The sequence below is a fragment of the Diabrotica virgifera genome, chromosome 3, assembly GCF_917563875.1.
Source record: "Diabrotica virgifera virgifera chromosome 3, PGI_DIABVI_V3a".
In the NCBI taxonomy this organism is placed as follows: Eukaryota; Metazoa; Arthropoda; class Insecta; order Coleoptera; family Chrysomelidae; genus Diabrotica; species Diabrotica virgifera.
This window is the reverse complement of record NC_065445.1, coordinates 115,774,265-115,796,704: the sequence shown is the minus strand read 5'-3', so window position 1 is coordinate 115,796,704 and position 22,440 is coordinate 115,774,265. Positions and strand designations below refer to the sequence as shown.

Sequence of the window (22,440 nt, the reverse complement as noted above, 5' to 3'; positions counted from 1 at the left end):
ACTTTAAAAGTTACCCCCGAGTAATCCGTTTATCAATTTAATGCCGAAATCCCTCAAAACTTCAAAAGATGACGTCTCTTGCATTGACCTTGGGCACCAGGTGCACAGGGTGTCGGTTCTGATGGCATATTCGTGTTTAGCGACCTCAAGAACCCTCCAGTAATCCATTTGCATCAACTAAATGCCGAAAACCCTCAAAACCCCAGAAGATGACGTGCCCTAGTAGCGACCCTGAGCACCAGCTACTCAGAAAATTCAATTATGATGGCATATTCGTATTTAGTGACCCCAAAAATCCGTAAGTAATCCGCTTGCATCAATTTAATACCGAAAGCACACGAAACTCCAGAAGATGACGTCCTTTGCAGTAACTTCGGGCACCAGGTAATCCAGTGGTCTATTCTGATAGCATATTCGTGTTTGGTGACCTCAAAAACCCCCGAGTAATCCGTTTGCACCAATTTAATACCGAAAGCCCTCGAAAGTCCAGAAGATGACGTCTCTTGCAATGACCTTGGGCACCAGGTGATCCAGAGGTGTGTTCTGATGGCATATTCGTGTTTATCTACCTCAAATTCCCCCCGAATCCAGTTACATCAATTTAGTGCCGAAATCCCTCGAAACTCCAGAAGATGACGTGCCTTAGTAGCGACCCTGGGCACCAGGTACTCCGTAGGTCAATTCTGATAGCATAGTCGTATTTAGCGACCCCTATGACTCGTGAGTAATCCGTTTGCATCGATTTAATGCCGAAAACCATCGAAGCTCCAGAAGTTGACGTCTCTTGCCGTGACCTTGGGCACCAGGTGATCCGGGGGTCAGTTCTGATAGCGTAATCGTATTCAGTGACCCCAAAAACCCCCAAATGATAAATTTTGTTCCTTAGTATACTGATTTTGACTTTATTTGTATATTTATGCAATTTTGGATGCATTTTGTGCACTTTACGATGCAATTATGCATTTACACCCATTTTTGAATAGTAGACTTTTTTTCTAACGTTATCCTGAACATAATGCAAAAAAACTGCAAGTCTCTAGGTGCTGTATTTAAAAATCAATTTATTTTGTGCTAAATGCCCTCGTCTATAATAAGCCCACACTATTAACTCAATCGATGTTGTAAACAAAGAAACAAACAAAAACACACTGTACCAAGAACAGCAGCGTCCACACTGGAAAACGAATGCGACGCAAATCATTTGATTTCGCTCGAATACTGACAAACGATGGATCGTGTGCGTTGTGTGCGTCGAAAATTCTTGCGTTCGTTTTATGCGACGAACACGTCCACACTAGCACAATTTACTTCGAGCACGCAAATATTTGCGACGAACAGCTGGTACGCACGAAAAATTTACCAATGCGGACGCGCCTAATAGGTAAATAATCAGTAAATCGGTAAAACTAAATCTTTTTTTTCGATTATACAGCCATCTATCAACAACTGGAATAACTGTTATACATGTGTATGTATCACGGACGTGCCTTTTTTCTGTCACTTGCGTCACACTGAAAAAAGCATCTGAGAAGAACCATAACACGGTGGAAGATTGAAGTGGAAAAGTTTACGGAAAGCCTATGTTCAGCAGTGACCAAATATTGACTAATTGATGAAGAGTCCTTGTACAGTGGGTGATCATATTATTAGAGCCACCTAGTAAAATTCAATGTTTTAGAGGAAGGGTATATAATTGAGCTGTATCATATATTAATGGATTTGTTTCCATTTGGCTGCCTTGTTACACTTTATGAAAGTGCAATAAATAGTCTGACAATAGTGGCAACACGCATGTGTGGCAATGCGTGACTCAGATGCCTTGTCAGTGCTGCCCAGCCTAGCTTTCAACTCGTGTGCCTATTATTTTGTATTCTTGGTGTTTAGAGTTATAATAAACTTTGCGAGTTTCCATTGCTCTATAGTGATATTTTGACAGGCCTATAATATTTTTGGTGAATTTAGTAAAAATTGCGAGTTCGTTACACTAGTGGTACCAGAACATCATGGGAAATCCAAAGACATCTCACCAAGGAAAATAGCACAAATAAATACTTTAATATTCAATAATAATCACTCCAACAGAAACATAGCATCCATTTCTAAAGTTTCAAAGGCAACGTGGACCGTATAAAAAAACTTACATAAGTACCATTATTAAACAAAAGTGAAATTTTCTGAGGTGGCTCTGATCCACTCTGATAATATGATCACCCACTGTACTTGATGTCTGACCTTGATGAAGGTCAGAGTAAAAAAGAACAAACACTCTATTTAAGCTTAAATAGGGTTAAAATATTGAATTAAAAAAAGGTCACGTCATTTGGGAAGGCACTAATTTGCATCTTTTGAACTTATATAGAAGTCAAAATTTGAAGTTTTTCCTAAACCACATCTTAGCAATAAATAATTTCAATACTCAGTAGCAAAATTCGATGTCAGTAACCAATCACCAACTTTAAAGACGGTTCTTAGACCATTTTTAGATGCGCCATAATATGCAAATTAGTGCTATCCCAAATGACGGTAACTCTACACATTTGAAGGCTTTTTATACTATAAAGCAGATAAAGTGAAATATTAAAGACAGAACGGACAAAAGCGCGAAAGTACATCTTAAAAAATAATAATTGTAAATATTGTAAAACTTACCTTCGAAGCATATATCCTTCTTACGACTTGCATAGCAGTCACATTACTATTCCTATTAAAATCTAATTGGAGACGAGTCTTTACAAACCAAATGGGATTGGTGAGGGTACTTGCCATGAATCCAGCACATGATGCTGAGCATACGTGGACGATCGGCGAATCCGGAGGCATTACCCCGTTCAAGAAGGCCTTGGCTTGGGAATATGTACAGAAGTAGACGGCCCTGGACGGAGCGACGCCAACAAGGTTGGGCCCAAGACCTGCGAATAGAAAAATTTTTTACAATTTCCTTTTAGTTCGTTAAAAATATTTATTATTTATTCGCTGATGAATCGGTTGCACATGCGAGTCCATTTCAACAAGGTTAAAGAAATAAATATAGGACTTCATAATATAATAGGACAAAATAATATAATAGGAAAAATAGGACAATCATTTTGAATAAGTCCAAGGTACTAAATATAATTTTTATTGCAATCAATTGTGGCTTAACCCCATATAAATACAGTATTTAGTGAAGAACACCGGAAAGAATTAAAGACGAAAGTTTTCAATTTTTCACATGCAAAAAATAATACCGATTTCACATTTTCATCCTCAATTTTAAACTATTTCTTAATCCAACCCTTACTAATATCCTACTACTGACTTTACCCCACTCCCTACCTAATTACAGGCATTATATTCAGACGTTGCAACGCGCGATTCTATCTCTTCCTCTTTTGATTGTCACTTGCGCTGAGAACAGTTCTATTCACTGCCTTCTTTGCGCGAAGGTAAAATTTATCATAACAATCGTAATAGAACACACTGTCCATCATTCATGGTCCAACATCACAATATACTCTGTCACCCACCTTCTCCCTGTATACACTCTACTCCTCCCTCTTAATTAATAACTTAGTATCGTACAAAACATACACATGTTGTTTCTAAGGATTCAGGTATCTTTTAACCTTAAAAAATCCATTATATCATCTACGTTATTGATTATCTCCACATCCGATCACTCTGATCCTCTACCCTTCCTCCTTTTTGATCCATTTATTTTCAGTAAATTTGAAGTTGAGTCTCTTGGGTTCTCAGTTCCTCCTATTTCATCCATTTATTTTCAGGCAATTTGAAGTTGAGTCTCTTGGGTTCTCAGTCTCATTAAGTGGTTTTAGTCTCATTCTCATTCACACATAACAACAAAATTTCTTTAGCCAAACGAAATACGTAATATTTCTCCATTTTTGTTGGGTTCACTTGCATTTAACAAATTAGATCAAATTATCAGTCATCAAAACACTCACACTCTAATCAATATCTTAGAATTGTGCATTTATGTACACATTAAACAAATTCTGATGTCCTAGACGTTTTAACGTAAAATGCCTTAATAATAATTATAAGTTTTTTGTTCCACATTACGTTACCAATAACCACAAGTAATTTTGACTGCATAACTACCTATAACCTAAATATCATGTCTTCCTTTTCATCTATTTAATCATTACATATTCAGTTTTTTACATTTAGGTTCAAATAATTTTTAACCCCATATGGAAATTTGATACTGTTTTATTTTCAATATCAAAATAAACTTTAAATTTTTTGGCTAAAGTAACAATAAAACAGTTCATAACGTTACATTCACAGCTTGTCTTTGACATACTTCTAAAGTTCCTTTACCTTTAGTTGACATTCAACTTTTAATATGTGAGGTTCATCCCTTTCACATTACATCCACGTGGGTTAGAGTCCTGTGTTGCCCTGGGTAATATCCAGGAATATTTGAAACATTCAATATTATTATCAACAATATGTAGTACCATTTAATAATTTGTAACATTTAAAGGGTTTTTACCCAATACATTTTGGTGGCTCACGCATGCAGGCTAACGACTTCTGATAATATTTAACATTAGTCAACTTTTTAAGACTTTTTTCCTTAATTAATTAGGTTATACTTATTATTTTAGGGCTTTTAACACTGGTGTTGAATTTTTTAATCCGAAAACGTTTTATTAATGTGATGTAACTCTTATTAGAATCTTTTAAATTTACCCTTTACAAAGGATACAGTATTTTTTTTCCTAAAACATACAGTCTACACAACTGAAATTATATTCATATAAATGTACATGGCAAACCAGAACATACGCAAAAAGAAGAAAAATAAAAGAACAGAATGGTATAATAAAGAAATAGATACAAGAAATATATGGAAAGAATTTGAAAAGGCATAAGCACATTTGAGGAAACACGAGAGATAAGAAGAGAAAAGGAGATAAAAAATAAGTGCGAGAATATTTTGAGAGAAATTTGGTGCATCTGTTGGTTGATACGGTTCAGTAGTTTTCCGTTTGTGATGATGATTAGTATTTAGGGCACAAAGTGGTAATAGTGGGCAGGAGTGCGCACGATTACCCCACAAACAATGAAATGGTAAATATAAAAATTACCATTTTTATTGCCAGATGCCACGAACCAGACAGAGAAAAGAAAAAAAAAAGACAAACAAAAAAGAAGACAGTGCAGAAAGAGCTAACACCTGAGTCGTCTGATAGACCAGGGCGCATCTGTAAAAATATTAGTACATTTGGACGTTGAGAGGTGACTCAAATTTTTTTGCAGAAATTGCTTGAAAATAACTCAAATAATAATATTTGAGTTATCCTCCCTCTCAAAAAGGTCCGGAACATTGTTTAAATAATCAAAATGTCAAAAATTGAAGGAAAATTTCGATTTTTTTCTTCGTTTTTTGATTATAACTTTAAAAGTATTCATTTTCGAGAAAACTTGTACTGACATAAAAGTTGCGTAATTAAATTCTCAACAATATAGAATTGGTTAAAAATTTTAAAAATAGTCACCCTTGTTGCAAACTAGCAATTATTGCGAAAAAACCATACAAAACAAGTATTCGTATTTTACGTTTTTCACAGATAACGGATAACGGAATAACAGATAACGGAACAGAACCTTCTAAGTAATAATCTAAGAGAATCAGACAAAATCAGTGAAAAATGTTGTTTCTAAGCTCTTTTAGGAAGAAAAGAAAGTTATCAGTCTATGAATTTTCGGCACAACGAAGAAGGAAATAAAAATATAAGAGCCGGTACTTGAAGGAGTTAAACAAGCAATAGGGGTGCAAAGAACCAATAAGGTGCAAGGATTCGACAATTTTCCCTCCGAACTGTTCAAATTTGGTGGCGAATAGCTACCAATTCAGATACATACCACCATATATGTAACTAAGATATGTAACCAAGAGAACATTTCTAGCGATTAGAAAACGGGCACTACATTTCTAAGGCTATATTTCATAAAAAGGAGACAAACTTGTGACAATAATAGCTTTAAATCATCTTGCGCTCAGCTTAAGTGCTAAATAAAATTTTAAATAAATCTTGGGAAGACGATATTGAGTTTATTTCAAACATGCACATGACTATGGGCTGGGTCCAACGCAGTTCAATCTGGCTCTTGAATATTTGATAGCTGATGTCCAAAGAGCCAATCTCCGAATCAAACAAATCAATACAAAGAAGCGTAAATGCGTATAGTAGTTTGCTGAACTTCAGAACTTAGTGACGAGCAGGTTATTACTATTACTCGTCAAGGCTGGACCTATTACTCGTCAAGACTAGGAATGACTTTCGAAATGTTTCCCATCGGCGCAGGAGCAGATAGAGAAAGTATTCGGAGAGAAAGAGATGAATGAGCGCCGGATGCCGATTATGTGATTTTTAAATATAGTTTATAATAAGTCAAGTTTACTTCTCCTATTAAGATAATTTCCGGTAATTTTGCTGAGCATCAAGTGGGCGTAGGATTTTATAAGTAATTTTTGATGAATGCTGAACTTGGGATGTAGCGCCATTGGGGGAAAAAGATCTATCTCCTGTCTCGTTAAACACTCCTCATTCAATATTGGTATACCTCCTTCTTCTTCTTCATGTGCCGTCTCCTAATCGGAGGTTGGATATCACCATCACTATCTTTACTCTGTCCACCGCTGCTCTAAAGAGTTCTATAGAACTGCATCTAAACCAGTCCCTTAAATTCTTTAACCATGACACTCTCCTTCTTCCTATACTCCTTCCGCCTCTTATCTTTACCTGTATTATCAGTCTTAGCATTTCATATCGCGGTCCTCTCATTACGTGTCCCAGATATTGTAACTTTCTTATTTTTATTGTGTTTATTATTCCGCACTCTTTACCCATTTCTCCCAATACTTCCGTGTTCGTGTTCCTCTGTGTCCATGCTATTCTAAGCATCCTTCTGTAACACCACATTTCAAATGACTGTAGCTTATTTATGTGTTCTTACTTTAATGTCCAGCTTTCAAGTCCATATTGTAGTATCGAGAACACGTAGCATCTCAAAGCTCTTACTCTCAGTTATAAGCTAAGGTCTTTGTTGCAGAGAACTATTTTCATTTTTACAAACGCGTTTCTTACTATTTCTATCCTGGTCCTTATTTCTGTTGTTTGATCATTTTTCTCTGAAATCCAGGTTCCTAGGTATTTGTATTTATCAACCCTTTCTATCGGTACATTTCCCAAATGTATGCTTGTTTGTATGTTTGTTTTCTTAGTTATTATCATGTATTTGGTCTTTTTTGTATTCATTTTTAGTCCATATTCTTCACAGAAATTGTTTGTTTTGTTTAGTAGTAGTTGGAGTTGTTCAGCATAGCTTGTCATAATCACGGTGTCATCTGCATATCTTATGTTGTTAATAGATCTTCCGTTAATTATTATTCCTTCACTTTGAGATAGCAATGCTTCTTCAAAAATGGCTTCACTATATGCATTAAAGAGTAATGGAGACATAATGCATTCCTGCCGAACTCCTCTCCTGATTTCAATTTCTGGAACCGATGTGAAGTTATCCATAGATTCCATCCATAGATTTTTTTTTTAAAATATCGCAAAAATACTGGGACAATAGTACTACCAAGCAAGTATATTATTAAATTAAAGGAAACCAATAGTAAAACTTATACTTAATATAAAATTTTATATTAAAACCAATTTTCCACACTTTGCAGTTCATATTCTCAAAAAGCGAAGAAATACACTTTTTATTTTGGATTTTAATTTTCTTTATGAAATAATGCTTATTAATAAACAACATATCCAAAAATTGAGGAGGAGTGTTTTCACTTAACAGAAAAAATAAATTTTAAAGATTGTACGTGTGTGATTCTTATAGACGAGACACATGTCATAGTTAATCACCTCAAAAACGGAGAAATACACTTTTTATTTTGGATTTTAATTTTTTTTAAGAAAGTATGCTTATTAATAAACAACATATCCAAAAATTGAGGAGGAGTGTTTTCACTTAAGAAAAAAAATAATTTTTAAAGATTGTACGTTTGTGATTCTTATAGACGAGACACATGTCGTAGTTAATCACCTAAAAAACGGAGAAATACACTTTTTATTTTGGATTTTAATTTTTTTTTTTAAAGTATGCTTATTAATAAACAACATATCCAAAAATTGAGGAGGAGTGTTTTCACTTAAGAAAAAAAATAATTTTTAAAGATTGTACGTTTGTGATTCTTATGGACGAGACATGTCGTAGTTAATCACCTCAAAAACGGAGAATACACTTTTTATTTTGGATTTTAATTTTTTTTAAGAAAGTATGCTTATTAATAAACAACATATCCAAAAATTGAGGAGGAGTGTTTTCACTTAAGAAAAAAAATAATTTTTAAAGATTGTACGTTTGTGATTCTTATAGACGAGACACATGTCGTAGTTAATCACCTCAAAAACGGAGAAATACACTTTTTATTTTGGATTTTAATTTTTTTTTGAAAGTATGCTTATTAATAAACAACATATCCAAAAATTGAGGAGGAGTGTTTTCACTTAAGAAAAAAAATAATTTTTAAAGATTGTACGTTTGTGATTCTTATGGACGAGACATGTCGTAGTTAATCACCTCAAAAACGGAGAATACACTTTTTATTTTGGATTTTAATTTTTTTTAAGAAAGTATGCTTATTAATAAATAACATATCCAAAAATTGAGGAGGAGTGTTTTCACTTAAGAAAAAAAAATAATTTTTAAAGTTTGTACGTGTGTGATTCTTATAGACGAGACACATGTCGTAGTTAATCACCTCAAAAACGTAGAAATACACTTTTTATTTTGGATTTTAATTTTTTTTAAGAAAGTATGCTTATTAATAAACAACATATCCAAAAATTGAGGAGGAGCGTTTTCACTTAAGAAAAAAAAAATTTTTTAAAGATTGTACGTTTGTGATTCTTATGGACGAGACATGTCGTAGTTAATCACCTCAAAAACGGAGAATACACTTTTTATTTTGGATTTTAATTTTTTTAAGAAAGTATGCTTATTAATAAATAACATATCCAAAAATTGAGGAGGAGTGTTTTCACTTAACAGAAAAAATAAATTTTAAAGATAGTATGTGTGCGATTCTTATGGAGGAAACATGTCTTAGTTAATCACCGCAAAAACGTAGAATACAGTTTTTATTTTGGATTTTATTTTTTTTTAAGAAAGTATGCTTATTAATAAACAACATATCCAAAAATTGAGGAGGAGTGTTTTCACTTAAGAAAAAAAAATAATTTTTAAAGTTTGTACGTGTGTGATTCTTATAGACGAGACACATGTCGTAGTTAATCACCTCAAAAACGTAGAAATACACTTTTTATTTTGGATTTTAATTTTTTTTAAGAAAGTATGCTTATTAATAAACAACATATCCAAAAATTGAGGAGGAGCGTTTTCACTTAAGAAAAAAAAAAATTTTTAAAGATTGTACGTTTGTGATTCTTATGGACGAGACATGTCGTAGTTAATCACCTCAAAAACGGAGAATACACTTTTTATTTTGGATTTTAATTTTTTTTAAGAAAGTATGCTTATTAATAAACAACATATCCAAAAATTGAGGAGGAGGTTTTCACTTAAGAAAAAAAATATTTTTTAAAGTTTATACGTGTGTGATTCTTATAGACGAGACACATGTCGTAGTTAATCACCTCAAAAACGGAGAAATACACTTTTTATTTTGGATTTTAATTTTTTTTAAGAAAGTATGCTTATTAATAAACAACATATCCAAAAATTATTGTTTTAATTAGTGTTAAGGGTTTCCTGTTTAAACGGGGCTGCCAGACGTGAACTGAACCCTTAGTCGCACCCCATTCGATTTTTTAGGAAAAACGAAATTTCAAAGCAAAAACCCAGACCTGTTTTATTTGTAATTTTATACATAGGAGCATGACGATGTTATTTTATTTTGTTGTATACACTGACGGTGAGAAAATCGCTTACATTTTTTGCACTCTTTTTCGCAATTACTTTTTCCACAATGCACACATTTTGTAGTTATATTTTCGGTTGTTGTAATAATAAGGTACTCTAAATATTTTCTGTATAGTTTCGGATTAAAATTTTTATCAACTAAAATTTTTTTTATATTAGTTTCGCAATAATACAGTGTGAACACACCACAATTCCAAGAATCTGTTTGAACTGGATGCATGTTATTAAAACTAAAAGTGAAATCTGCAGCAACATTATCGCCCGTATTTGTACACATTGACATTATTCTATAAAAGTAATATTTTCCTTTTTTACTGTTATTACCACGTGGATCATAAAACTCTGCAGATTTGTTGCAAGTATCGATTTTCATCACCATCCAATGGTTTAGTATAAGTATTGGAAAGAACAAAATCTGACTATTTATTGACCATTTTTCCAGTCCTCTTAGTATTTTCTCAACCGTGTAACTGAAGAAAATTTTTATGTGATTTTTGCTATTTCGAAAAATGTTTAAAACATAATCCACGAGAAAATTGTCCAACCACATGTCTGTACAGTTTTGTTTACTTGCCGCTAGGTAAGAAAAACTGGTATAGAACAATAACTCGTCGTTAAACTTTGTTATTGCGTAATCGCCATTTGCATAACAGGGGTAAATAAAATCATGTGTTTTTATATAGTATTCGTGGTCTGTTTCTTTGATATTTGGAGTTTTTTGACTGTTTACATTTTCTATTATTGCCTTGGTGTTCTCAAAATATTTCTTAATTAATTTTTATTTAAAATAAGTGTGCATGCTTTTCTTTCTTTTACACCACGTTTCTTCTATTTTATTTTGCTTCTCATTTCCTTTTTTTTTAAATTTTAGTACGTAACTTGGAAGCGCATCTAATTCTTTTTATTTTATATTTATGTTCTCTATATTGGCTTAAAACGTAGTGACGTACCTTCCGTACAAAACGTGAACATTTTAAATGTAAATTATTATTTAATATATTATTTTTTAATAACCCAAAGTAGTTTTCTACGGGAGCGTTGCTTGTTCTGCCATGAAAAATTCCACTCCACAATGGTAAGAATGGAATATAGTGCTGGATAAAGTAAGACCCAAATTCTGGGTTATAAAACGGATTTTCTGTTTCAGTATTATTTAAGTTCTCATGTCCTTCTAGAACCGCGTCAAACATATTTTTAAAGTATATATAAAATAAGTTGTTTGAATAAAAGGCAGAACTTGAAGGCAGCGTATTATTGTTGTAAAAATATGATAAATTGTCATCACTGATTTTACTCTCAGCAATAATTTCTGAGTTAGTAATTTTGTATGATGTTAGTACTGATAGTAATTTATTTGTTATCATCTTAGTTTCTTGGGTAATTTGAGGACTTGCCAAAGATAGAAAAAACAGTTTAGCACTGTTTCAATGTCATTAAAGGAAATTATATTAAATAAAGTAGCAATAATTTCTTTTATTAAAGATTTTGTATCGGAAGCAGATTTTAAAAAGTATGTGTTGATGTCACGAGAGACTAGTTTTATCATGTGTGCACAGCAGAGTTTAATAATTATTATTTTACTTAAATCGACTGTTTTATCTGTAACTGACCTATACAATAGTTTACAGTAGTCTTGTAACGTTAATAAATTCCAAGCTTCGCAAATTGAATTTAAAATTGCCACACTAAAATCACTGGTTGCTACTTTAAATGCAGGCCAGTGTACATTATTTCTTAAACAATAATGTCTATATTCATTTAACCATGATGAAATGTTTCCAATATCATGGCTATTAGTTACCATTTCCAAAAGAGGTACAATTTTTTTTGTATTTAACTGAGCAACACCGGCATAATATAGTATTCTCTTTGAATCTGCAAAAGGTTTTCTAACGACTGAACCAGTTGCGTCTATATGTATTGAAGATACATTAAACCTATTATTATTTTTAACAAAATATAACTGTTCCCTACTTAATGTGCACACCCTAAATGTATAAGGAATATAATTTTTATTTTCTTTTTGCATTAGAATTATGTCGGTAAGATCATCCCTTAATCTATCATTTCTGGCATTAGCCTCAGATTTAACTTTCCTGTATACTACATCACTCTTAATCATATTTAAATTTTTAGAGTGTTCTACTCCATAGCAGCAGTTATTAATATCATCATTTCTGATGTTGAAAGCTGTGTTTGGCAGTAATCGGTCACCAAGTAATATTCTTTCAACTCCTCGAACTTGGGATGTCAATTGACTACCGTGAAAAAAATTAATAGAATTACTGTATACATGGGCATTTAGGCTTGAACTTATTTTACAAATGATTTTAAATTTTTTACAATCGGGTTGTGAGCAATAACCGTAAATAATAATTTTTCCACCTACCTCTACCGAAAGTATACTTTTCCGGACCTGATTGTAGGGAGCAAAGTTGTACTTTTCCTCCCTACGGAGGAAAATATTTTTCCTCCCTAGGGAGGAAAAGTAAAAGTGACGTCATGGTATTTCATTCATGAAATATAACTTATTGACGCCCTGTACAATATATATTTTCTATTACGTAAGTATCTATACATTTTAACGTTTATTTAAAAACACTTTGGGTTTTGCAGAATGGTAAAAAACAGTTAATTTTTATTCTGATTTAACAATGTTTACATTAATAATTTGACTTATATTTGACAGTTGACAGTTATATTGTACCTACCTGTTAGTTTTAGTTCTAATTTTTGTTGGTTAGATACATAAATAAAATAAGTAAAAATAAAAAAATGACTTGTTATTTGAGGAAGGTGGAAAAACCATATGTATAACATGGGAGTAAAGTGCCTTTTCCTCCCTTGAATGATTACTGCCCTCCGCTACGCGTCGGGCAGTAAACTTCATTCTCGGGAGGAAAAGTAGCACTTTCCTCCCTTGTTATACAAATAGCTATTACCTTTTAGATAATTGCAACCCTTGATGCATAAAATACAAATATTATTTACTTTCTTAAAGTTTTCTCTTATTGTAAAACTGTATAATTTTGGCTTAAATTTTTTTGATTTTTTATCATATATTGTAGAAAACTCTTGCTTATTTAACAAAAATGTTCCTTCAAACACTGAACAAGTAGAGTTAACTATTAATGTGTTGGGATGTATATTTCGTGAACTTGCGGGAATTAATAATGCTTCGCGTTGTGTTTGGTGTATGTTATAAAATTTCTTGATCTCTGGATCGATAATATTGTTATCATGAGAAATATTTAAAGTTTTATCCATATAGTAACAGATTTATCCAAACAAGAAATGTCTGCTATATCAAAATTTGCCAATGGTGTTTGTGACAAATTGTTTGTGTTTGTCTCGGAGGGGGCATTAACGGTAGTTTCAAAAAAGGACATATTGTTAAATACTTCAGGATGTACATCAAACGAATTATTTAAATCGACATTATTAATTAGATCCTCACTAGAAAAAGTTATATTATTATTATTATAAATATCCACTACTTCGTTTTTTTGTTGTTGTATAAGACACGAATATGTTTTGTAAAAGTTTGAATTCATGTTGGAACATTTTTTAAATATTTTTAGTCTATTCAGAGGGGAATCTGCACCACACAAATTTAAAGCTGCCTCGGCTATTAGACTGTCTGACGTTCTACACCTTAAAAGTTTATGCAAAGAAACGTTTTTTGAGTAAAAATATTCACTTAAGGCAATATCAAAACTGTTATTCATTTTTACAACCCTTGCTTTTAACACACAAGACAGTAAAATAAACTTTGCTCTACCAAGCGATAGAAAACACAACTACAATGTTTAAAAAATTAAAAAAAAAACAGTATATTCACTACAAACTTTGTCCGATAAAATGTTCACTACTAAAAAATTAGAATGCCTATGTCTACCAGAATTTATAAATTTACTGACAAACACATATTTTGAAGAAACTCAGTCCCCACTAAACAAAATAAAGGCTTATGCACTTTCTCTTTTTGGGTTTTTCTAAAGTTGATTATTAGTAATTTCATGTACCCTATATACCGGCCTTGAGTTTTCCAAATTTTCCGTTTTTACCTGCCCCGATAATAACGACCCAGTCCCAGAAGCATACTTTTGTCTATTGAATCATAGAGTAATTGTCTATTGTATCGTAAAGTAATATTTTAAAAAAGTTTGCTCTTCATAGTTAATTTTAAATCAATTAGTACCTTCATCATTCCTGTCATCTAAATTTAAAATAATAATAGTAGATATGGGCATTACAATTTTTTATATATCATATCATACCTTACCTAAAAAAATGTTCAGGTAAATTTAAAAAGGAATTTGTTTTAATATCAAATTAATGGTAAATAAAGACATTCCAATTTCTTTATTTATCCTATAGCAAATATTGTTCTGAATGTTTTTCTTTGTTATTATTTTTTTATTTATTAATTTTATTATTATCTTTATTATTTTTCTGAATGTACTCGCTTCGGCGGTACATATACAAATAAAGAATATTTTTCAATTTTATGTGGTATTATTTCCAAAAAACTTTGTATTAATATCAAAACTTAAAAAAAACCTGTCTGCCCGTAATCGGACTTTCGAGCATCTTCAATATATTAAATATAAAAAGAACGGTAGATGTAGGCATTTCAATTTTTTATGTATGATACCTATAGCATACCTTTATCTAAACAAATGTGGACGAACAGTCATTAAAAATGCAACATTAAACTCGTTCAATCCGTAGTTTTTTTGTAAATGTTGATCTGAAAGGTAGTTTTAAGGGTCGAAAATTTGAAATGTATCCCAAATCTATATTCGATAAGATAAACAAATAATTATTACACATATTTAAACATGATGTACATCTTTAATAAATAATGCATAAATCTGTAGTTTTTAATCTTCTGTCAGAGAGGGTAGTTGTTCTTACCCCTTAAAAGCAAAAAGCACATATATAAGATAATAATTGATAACTTTTGAAGACGAAAGTCAAATAAGCTCCTTGTCGAATTTCATAAAAATCAATGCGGTACTTTAGAAGGCTGCAGTTATAAAAATTTTTACCCTAAAACACTGGACTGACTGGGATGTGAGGTTCAGAGCCAAGTGGAGTATTACCATAGGAAGGAGATCCTAATTCTTTTGATTGGTGTGATCTAGGACGACTTGAACTTTATTTTTCTATAATAAGTCACTTTACACTACACATAAACTAACGTAAATACTAAGTACAGACACTACAGTGACAAAACTGATTATAAAAAAATTGCGAAAGTAAAGAAATAAATTTAATAAGATGGACTAAACGCCCGAGAAAAGCACCTGACTGTCGCGAAGATTCCGTACAACAACAGAGTTTAAAACTAAATAAAAGTATTCTATCAGAGATTTTATAGGTTTTCGAACAATTATTGTTATTAGCAGAAACATGTTAAATCCCTTAATCCTATGGGTTGGAAAGTTACAAAAGTACTGTTCAAAAACTAATCTCTTAAAATAAAGGGTGATTAATAACAAACTACCTGGGCGGTTAAAGCTAGGTGTAGGAATATATTTAATCAGCTACAATATGAATACAATGCCCCTCTAAAAGTAGGATTAGACTATGGCATTTGTCATTTATTTAAATTCATTTCAAAAATGCAGAAAACTAAAATTTGAATAAGTAATAAATAACCAAGATTTTCTTAAGCTGATCAATACTTTCAAAAGAAATCGGTTTTGTCATTTCTCAAAAATGGTATTATACCGGCAGATTGCATACAAGCTTAGGTAAATTCTTTTATGAGTAATAATAATTATTCAATAAGAGTTTAACAGCTAATGGTACAATGGTTGGGTAAATCATAATTCACAAGAATACTAGTCAAATAAAAATAAAGGGAGTGTTTCCCACACTAAAAATATTATTAATCATCACATTAATATCCAAAAAACCAATAAATAAGTTTTATAAGCTTAAATAGTTTAAAAAAAAATTCAAAAAAAGTTTTATAAAACAATTAAAAAAGTTACTTAGTAATGAGTTAACTCCATTACGACGTCTGTGAAAATTTCAATAAAATCCGTTGAAATCAGAGGTGTTGCACTTTTTATTCAAAGTACTTAGTATATATGCCAACATGCAAATTTTTTAACTATAAACGCTCTTCAATTTTTGAATATCTAATAAATAAAAAAAATAAAACAATCTTTCTCAATTTTTGGATATGTTATTTATTAATGGTTTAATTTCTTTCATAAGAAAAATTAAAATCAAAAATAAAAAGTGTATTCTCCGTTTTTGAGGTGATTAACTACGACATGTGTCTCGTCTATAAGAATCACACACGTACAAAATTTAAAAATTATTTTTTTTCTTAAGTGAAAACACTCCTCCTCAATTTTTGGATATGTTGTTTATTAATAAGCATACTTTCTTAAAAAAAATTAAAATCCAAAATAAAAAGTGTATTCTCCGTTTTTGCGGTGTTTAACAAAGACATGTTTCCTCCATAAGAATCGCACACATAGAATCTTTAAAATTTATTTTTTCTGTTAAGTGAAAACACTCCTCCTCAATTTTTGGATATGTTGTTTATTAATAAGCATACTTTCTTAAAAAAAATTAAAATCCAAAATAAAAAGTGTATTCTCCGTTTTTGAGGTGATTAACTACGACATGTGTCTCGTCTATAAGAATCACACACGTACAAACTTTAAAAATTATTTTTTTTCTTAAGTGAAAACACTCCTCCTCAATTTTTGGATACGTTGTTTATTAATAAGCATACTTTCTTAAAAAAAATTAAAATCCAAAATAAAAAGTGTATTCTCCGTTTTTGCGGTGTTTAACAAAGACATGTTTCCTCCATAAGAATCGCACACATAGAATCTTTAAAATTTATTTTTTCTGTTAAGTGAAAACACTCCTCCTCAATTTTTGGATATGTTGTTTATTAATAAGCATACTTTCTTAAAAAAAATTAAAATCCAAAATAAAAAGTGTATTCTCCGTTTTTGAGGTGATTAACTACGACATGTCTCGTCCATAAGAATCACAAACGTACAATCTTTAAAAATTATTTTTTTTCTTAAGTGAAAACACTTCTCCTCAATTTTTGGATATGTTGTTTATTAATAAGCATACTTTCTTAAAAAAAATTAAAATTCAAAATAAAAAGTGTATTTCTCCGTTTTTGAGGTGATTAACTACGACATGTGTCTCGTCTATAAGAATCACACACGTACAATCTTTAAAAATTATTTTTTTTCTTAAGTGAAAACACTCCTCCTCAATTTTTGGATATGTTGTTTATTAATAAGCATGCTTTATGAAAAAAAAATTAAAATCCAAAATAAAAAGTGTATTTCTCCGTTTTTGAGGTGATTAACTACGACATGTCTCGTCCATAAGAATCACAAACGTACAATCTTTAAAAATTATTTTTTTTCTTAAGTGAAAACACTCCTCCTCAATTTTTGGATATGTTGTTTATTAATAAGCATACTTTCTTAAAAAAAATTAAAATCCAAAATAAAAAGTGTATTCTCCGTTTTTGCGGTGATTAACTAAGACATGTTTCCTCCATAAGAATCGCACACATACAATCTTTAAAATTTATTTTTTCTGTTAAGTGAAAACACTCCTCCTCAATTTTTGGATATGTTGTTTATTAATAAGCATTATTTCATAAAGAAAATTAAAATCCAAAATAAAAAGTGTATTTCTTCGCTTTTTGAGAATATGAACTGCAAAGTGTGGAAAATTGGTTTTAATATAAAATTTTATATTAAGTATAAGTTTTACTATTGGTTTCCTTTAATTTAATAATATACTTGCTTGGTAGTACTATTGTCCCAGTATTTTTGCGATATTTTGAAAAAAAAATCTATGGATGGAATCTATGGATAACTTCACATCGGTATTTCTGGACTGGGTTCGTTCTATTACAATTTGTGCTCTTTGATTCCAGTAAAGGTTTGTTATTATTCGTAAGTCCCTTTTGTCTATGTTTTTTGTCTTTAGAATTTGGACTAATTTTTCATGTCTTACTTTGTCAAAAGCTTTCTCAAAATCAACGTAACAAACATGCACATCCACATTCATGTCCATGCATCCTTGAGCTAACACATTAAAAGCAAATAACGCCTCTCTGGTTCCTAGTCCGTTTTTGAACCCAAACTGACTATCATCTATTCCTTCTTCTAGTTTTTTATTTATACGACCATGTATTATTTTCAAGAATAATTTGAGAATGTGATTTATTAATGACATTGTTCTGTATTCACTGCAATCTTTAGCGTTTGTATTTTTAGGGATAGCACAAAAGGTTGAGAGTAACCATTGTTTTGATATGTTTCCTGTTTTGTACACTGTGTTAAACAAGTCTACGATAATGTCTATCAGGGCCCCCGTAACCGGGCGTGCAACGCGTGCGGCGCACGCGGGCGTAACTCCAAAGGGGCGTCAAACCGAAGGTTTGGTAAATAGGAAATATTTATTTTAAATGAGATAATAATTTTTTATATACAATTTTAATCATTTAATGAACAACTAGAGAAATCTCAAAAATCAAATATTGTGTTATTACTGAAAAAATAATTATTCCCGTCCTGAAATCTTAAACTTACTCCATCAAAGATATATTACATTTTTTTGTTCCTTCCTAATTTTTTTCTTTGAAGTAGATTGAATTACGCTTGGCATACCATCCAATCGATTTTATGTTGTAAACTAAAGCGACACTCAAAATAGTCAAATAAACATCAAATCACACTCCTTGACGAGTAGAAACATAAATTAACACCCATAAAACGCAACTTAGCAGTTTTACTTCAAGAAAAACAAAAATATAAAATTTTGTCAATCTTATGAGTATCAAAAATACGAATTTCGATCAAGAGTATCTTATATTTCACAATATCGAAAATTATTATTATGAAAAGTTGTTTGGAATTAATTAAAAACTATGTTTTAATATGCAACTACATCCTTTTAAGGCTATGGGTACATAATTCGCAAATATTTTACGGCTATCCCTACATTTTCTGTCTTTACATGGCAAATTACGTGTAGTAAAATTCACACTGGTATGGATATGTACATATTACTAGAATGTCATTCTACTTGACAATGTCATAACTAGCTTAAAGAGATGGCTTTTGAATGTTCTTGGATAACTGTTATTTTTTGTATAATTCAGTTAATAAATGTGATAATTTTTTCACTAGCTATGTATTCAGTGATTGTAATAATTTATATGTACCTCCAACAAAAACTAATACTCCATCAAGAAAAGAGGAAAAGTGTTAAAGTGATTTTTTAATAATATATTGTTACTATGGAACGCTTACAATTTTGAACATCTTTACCAACAAAATACTTGGATCACAGAATATATCTTGATGTATTCTCTGCTTCTATCTTCCATAAATAATACAAAATAAATTAATAACTTTTTATAAAGTTCACCTCTTAAATCAATTATTTATCAAATACACATATCAATATTATTTAATCAACAACTAAAAATATTCCTGATTCATGTCAAATAATTATTTAAAATTGTCACTGATTGTCAGTGTCTGACTGACAATATTCTATTCGACTACATAAGTGCGTTGTATGACAAAGATAGATTTGGAAAAATTACCACGGACATTGTGTTCATTTTTTTCGAATCCTGAAAAAACCAATAAATATTTTTGAAAAATCTAAACGCAGAATGAAAGACTAAATTATTACCGAGGGCCGAAAGTCCCTTAGAATAAATAAAAAGTTTATTTTGAATGAGCTATTTGAAATTAAAAATAACACTACATATTCTCTTAGTTTTTCACCCCTGTAACTTATTAAAATAAACATTATAGAAGTTCTCAGGGACTTTCGGCCCTCGCTAATAACGTAATCTTTCATTCTGCGTTTAAATTTTTTAAAAATACTTATTAGTTTTCTCAGGATTCGAAAAAAATGAATCCCCATTTGAATAGCATGGCAGCCGAAAAAACGTACCGATCCTCTTAATTGAAATTTTTTTTCTTCAATTACAGATATCTAACGCCCCTTTCATTTACTGCTAATAATGCGATAACTCTTTTATTGTTATTGATTAATTAATTAATTAATAATAAAAGAGTTATCACATTATTTGTAATAACTGAAAAGGGCTAGTTATTAATAATAAAAGACTTATCACATTATTTCTAATAAATGAAAAGGGCGTTGTTGAAAAGTACCTACAATTAATGTACGATAAACAGTTCTTTCGAAAAAGCTTTGCATGGTCTAAAATCTAAGATGCAACCATCAAATCCTATCAAATTTTTTCAATTTTATATGAGATACCTATATGTAAAAATATATGAGTTTTGATCAAAAGTAAAGTGCCTTTATAGATCAGAATATATTTCAATTAGAATGATGTAATTGCATATAGAAGCATTTTTTTAAAGCTGAACAACTTTTCATAATAACTTTTCAATATTGCGAAAACTAAACATACTTTTCTCTTGACCGAAATTCATATTTTTTGACATACCTCGTATAAGATTCATAAAATTTAATATTTGATGGTTGCATTCTTAGTTCTAGACAATGCAGAACTTTTTATGAAGAATAACTTTTTCTCGTAAAATTAATAATAAAACAGTTTCCCATATGGTTCCTACTTATGTAGACACCCTTTATAAAATTTGTTTGAAAACTTTGAAATGACAAAATGTTATTGTTTATTTACTTAAATGTTTATTTTTATTTTAATATGCAGGGTGCTTCATTAATGCTGCAAAAAATTTAAGGGGAAAGGCGCAAAATGTCGCCTGTTAAAATGTTCAATGTGTTTTAAATGTATTCATTTTTTTTCGAATCCTGAGAAAACTAATAAGTATTTTTTTAAAATTTAAACGCAGAATGAAAGATAACGTTATTGCCGAGGGCTGACAGTCCCTTAAAATAAATAAAAAGTTTCTTTTGAATTAAATATTTGCAATTGTTAAAAATCACACTAAATATTCTCTTTTATTTTCACCCCTGTGACTTATTAAAATAAACATTATAGAAATTTTCAGGGATTTTCGGCTTCAGTAATAATGTAGTCTTTCATTCTGGATTTAAATTTTTCAAAAATATTTATTAGTTTTATACAGGGTGAGTGGGGAGAAACGTACCAAACTTTAAGACTGTATAATATACCTAAGTAAAAATAATCAAAAATAACTCATATGTTGTTATTTGATTTTCATTTGTTTCCGCGATACGGGGTGTTAAAATTTTTCTTACAAACTGGCGATTTATTTATTGCTCTAAAACCGGTTGAGGTGTGCAAATGAAATTTGGTGGGTCTTAAGACATAGTTATTGCGCATGTTTTGACATACAATTAAGAATTTTATATTCACCATTGGCGCGCGTACTGCTAATAGTCTGAATTTTTTAAAGATAAAAATGGTACGCCACTGAAATATTTCAAATTAAAAATATTTCTTGAATTCCTCGTTCAATTTGTGAAAAAAATTTATCTTCCCTTTTTTTCATGCGACGCTTCGTTTTCATGCAAAAAATAAAACATCTTAACGCTTACAAAGTTTTCGACGAAGTTTCTATATTATGAATGTGTAGAAACTTATTTCGAATACTTTGTAAGCGTTAAGATATTTTATTTTTTGCATGAAAACGAAGCGTCATATGAACACACATGACGATAGATTGTTTGTCAGAAATTAAACAGGGAATTCAAAAATAATTTTTAATTTGAAATATCTCAGTGGCGTACTATTTTTTTTTGTTTCAAAAATTTTAGACTGTACCCGTACGCGCGCCAATGGTGAATATAAAATTCTTAATTGTGTGTCAAAACATGTGCACCAACTATGTCTTAAAACCCACCAAATTTCATTTGCACACCTCAACCGGTTTCAGAGCAATAAATAAATCGTCAGTTTGTAAAAAAAAAATTTTAACACCCCATATCTCGGAAACAAATGAAAATCGAATAACAACATATGAGTTTATGATAACATATGATTATTTTTGCGTATATTATATAGTCTTAAAGTTTGGTGCGTTCCTCCCCACTCACCCTGTATAGTAGATTTAAAGGGCGCTAAAATATGTCCCGCACGCGGGCGCCAATGAGCCTTGCGGGGGCCCTCTAAGGTTTCATCATTTGTGCATTTTAAGCTTTCTACTGGGATTTGGTCTGGACCTACTGCTTTACCATTTTTGCTGTTTTTTAATGCCGATTTAATTTCTTCTTTTAATATCTTCAAAACCGTATCATCTTCTACTTCGACTTCCATCTGCTCTGTTCTATTGTCTTTGAACAATCCATTTATGTATTCTGTTCATCTCTTTAATTTTTCGTTAGTACTCAACACAAGTTTCCCATCTGTATCTTTTAGTATTCCCGGCTTTCTTTTTCTGTTGTTCTGAGTTAATTCCTTAATTTTTTTATGTGTGTTAAAATTATCATGTCTTTTCTGGTGTTCTTCTATTTCTGCGCATTGTT

General features: G+C 30.9%; 1 protein-coding gene across 1 annotated transcript in view; it reads right to left on the bottom strand.

The window, feature by feature from the left end:
- LOC114330193 (mitochondrial carrier protein Rim2) overlaps positions 1-22,440 on the bottom strand; it is a 257,195-nt gene that overhangs the window by 47,338 nt on the left and 187,417 nt on the right. The window contains exon 3 of the mRNA XM_050646861.1: positions 2,650-2,909. Coding sequence (XP_050502818.1) covers positions 2,650-2,909 — 260 coding nt within the window. The remainder of the gene's footprint in view (positions 1-2,649; positions 2,910-22,440) is intronic.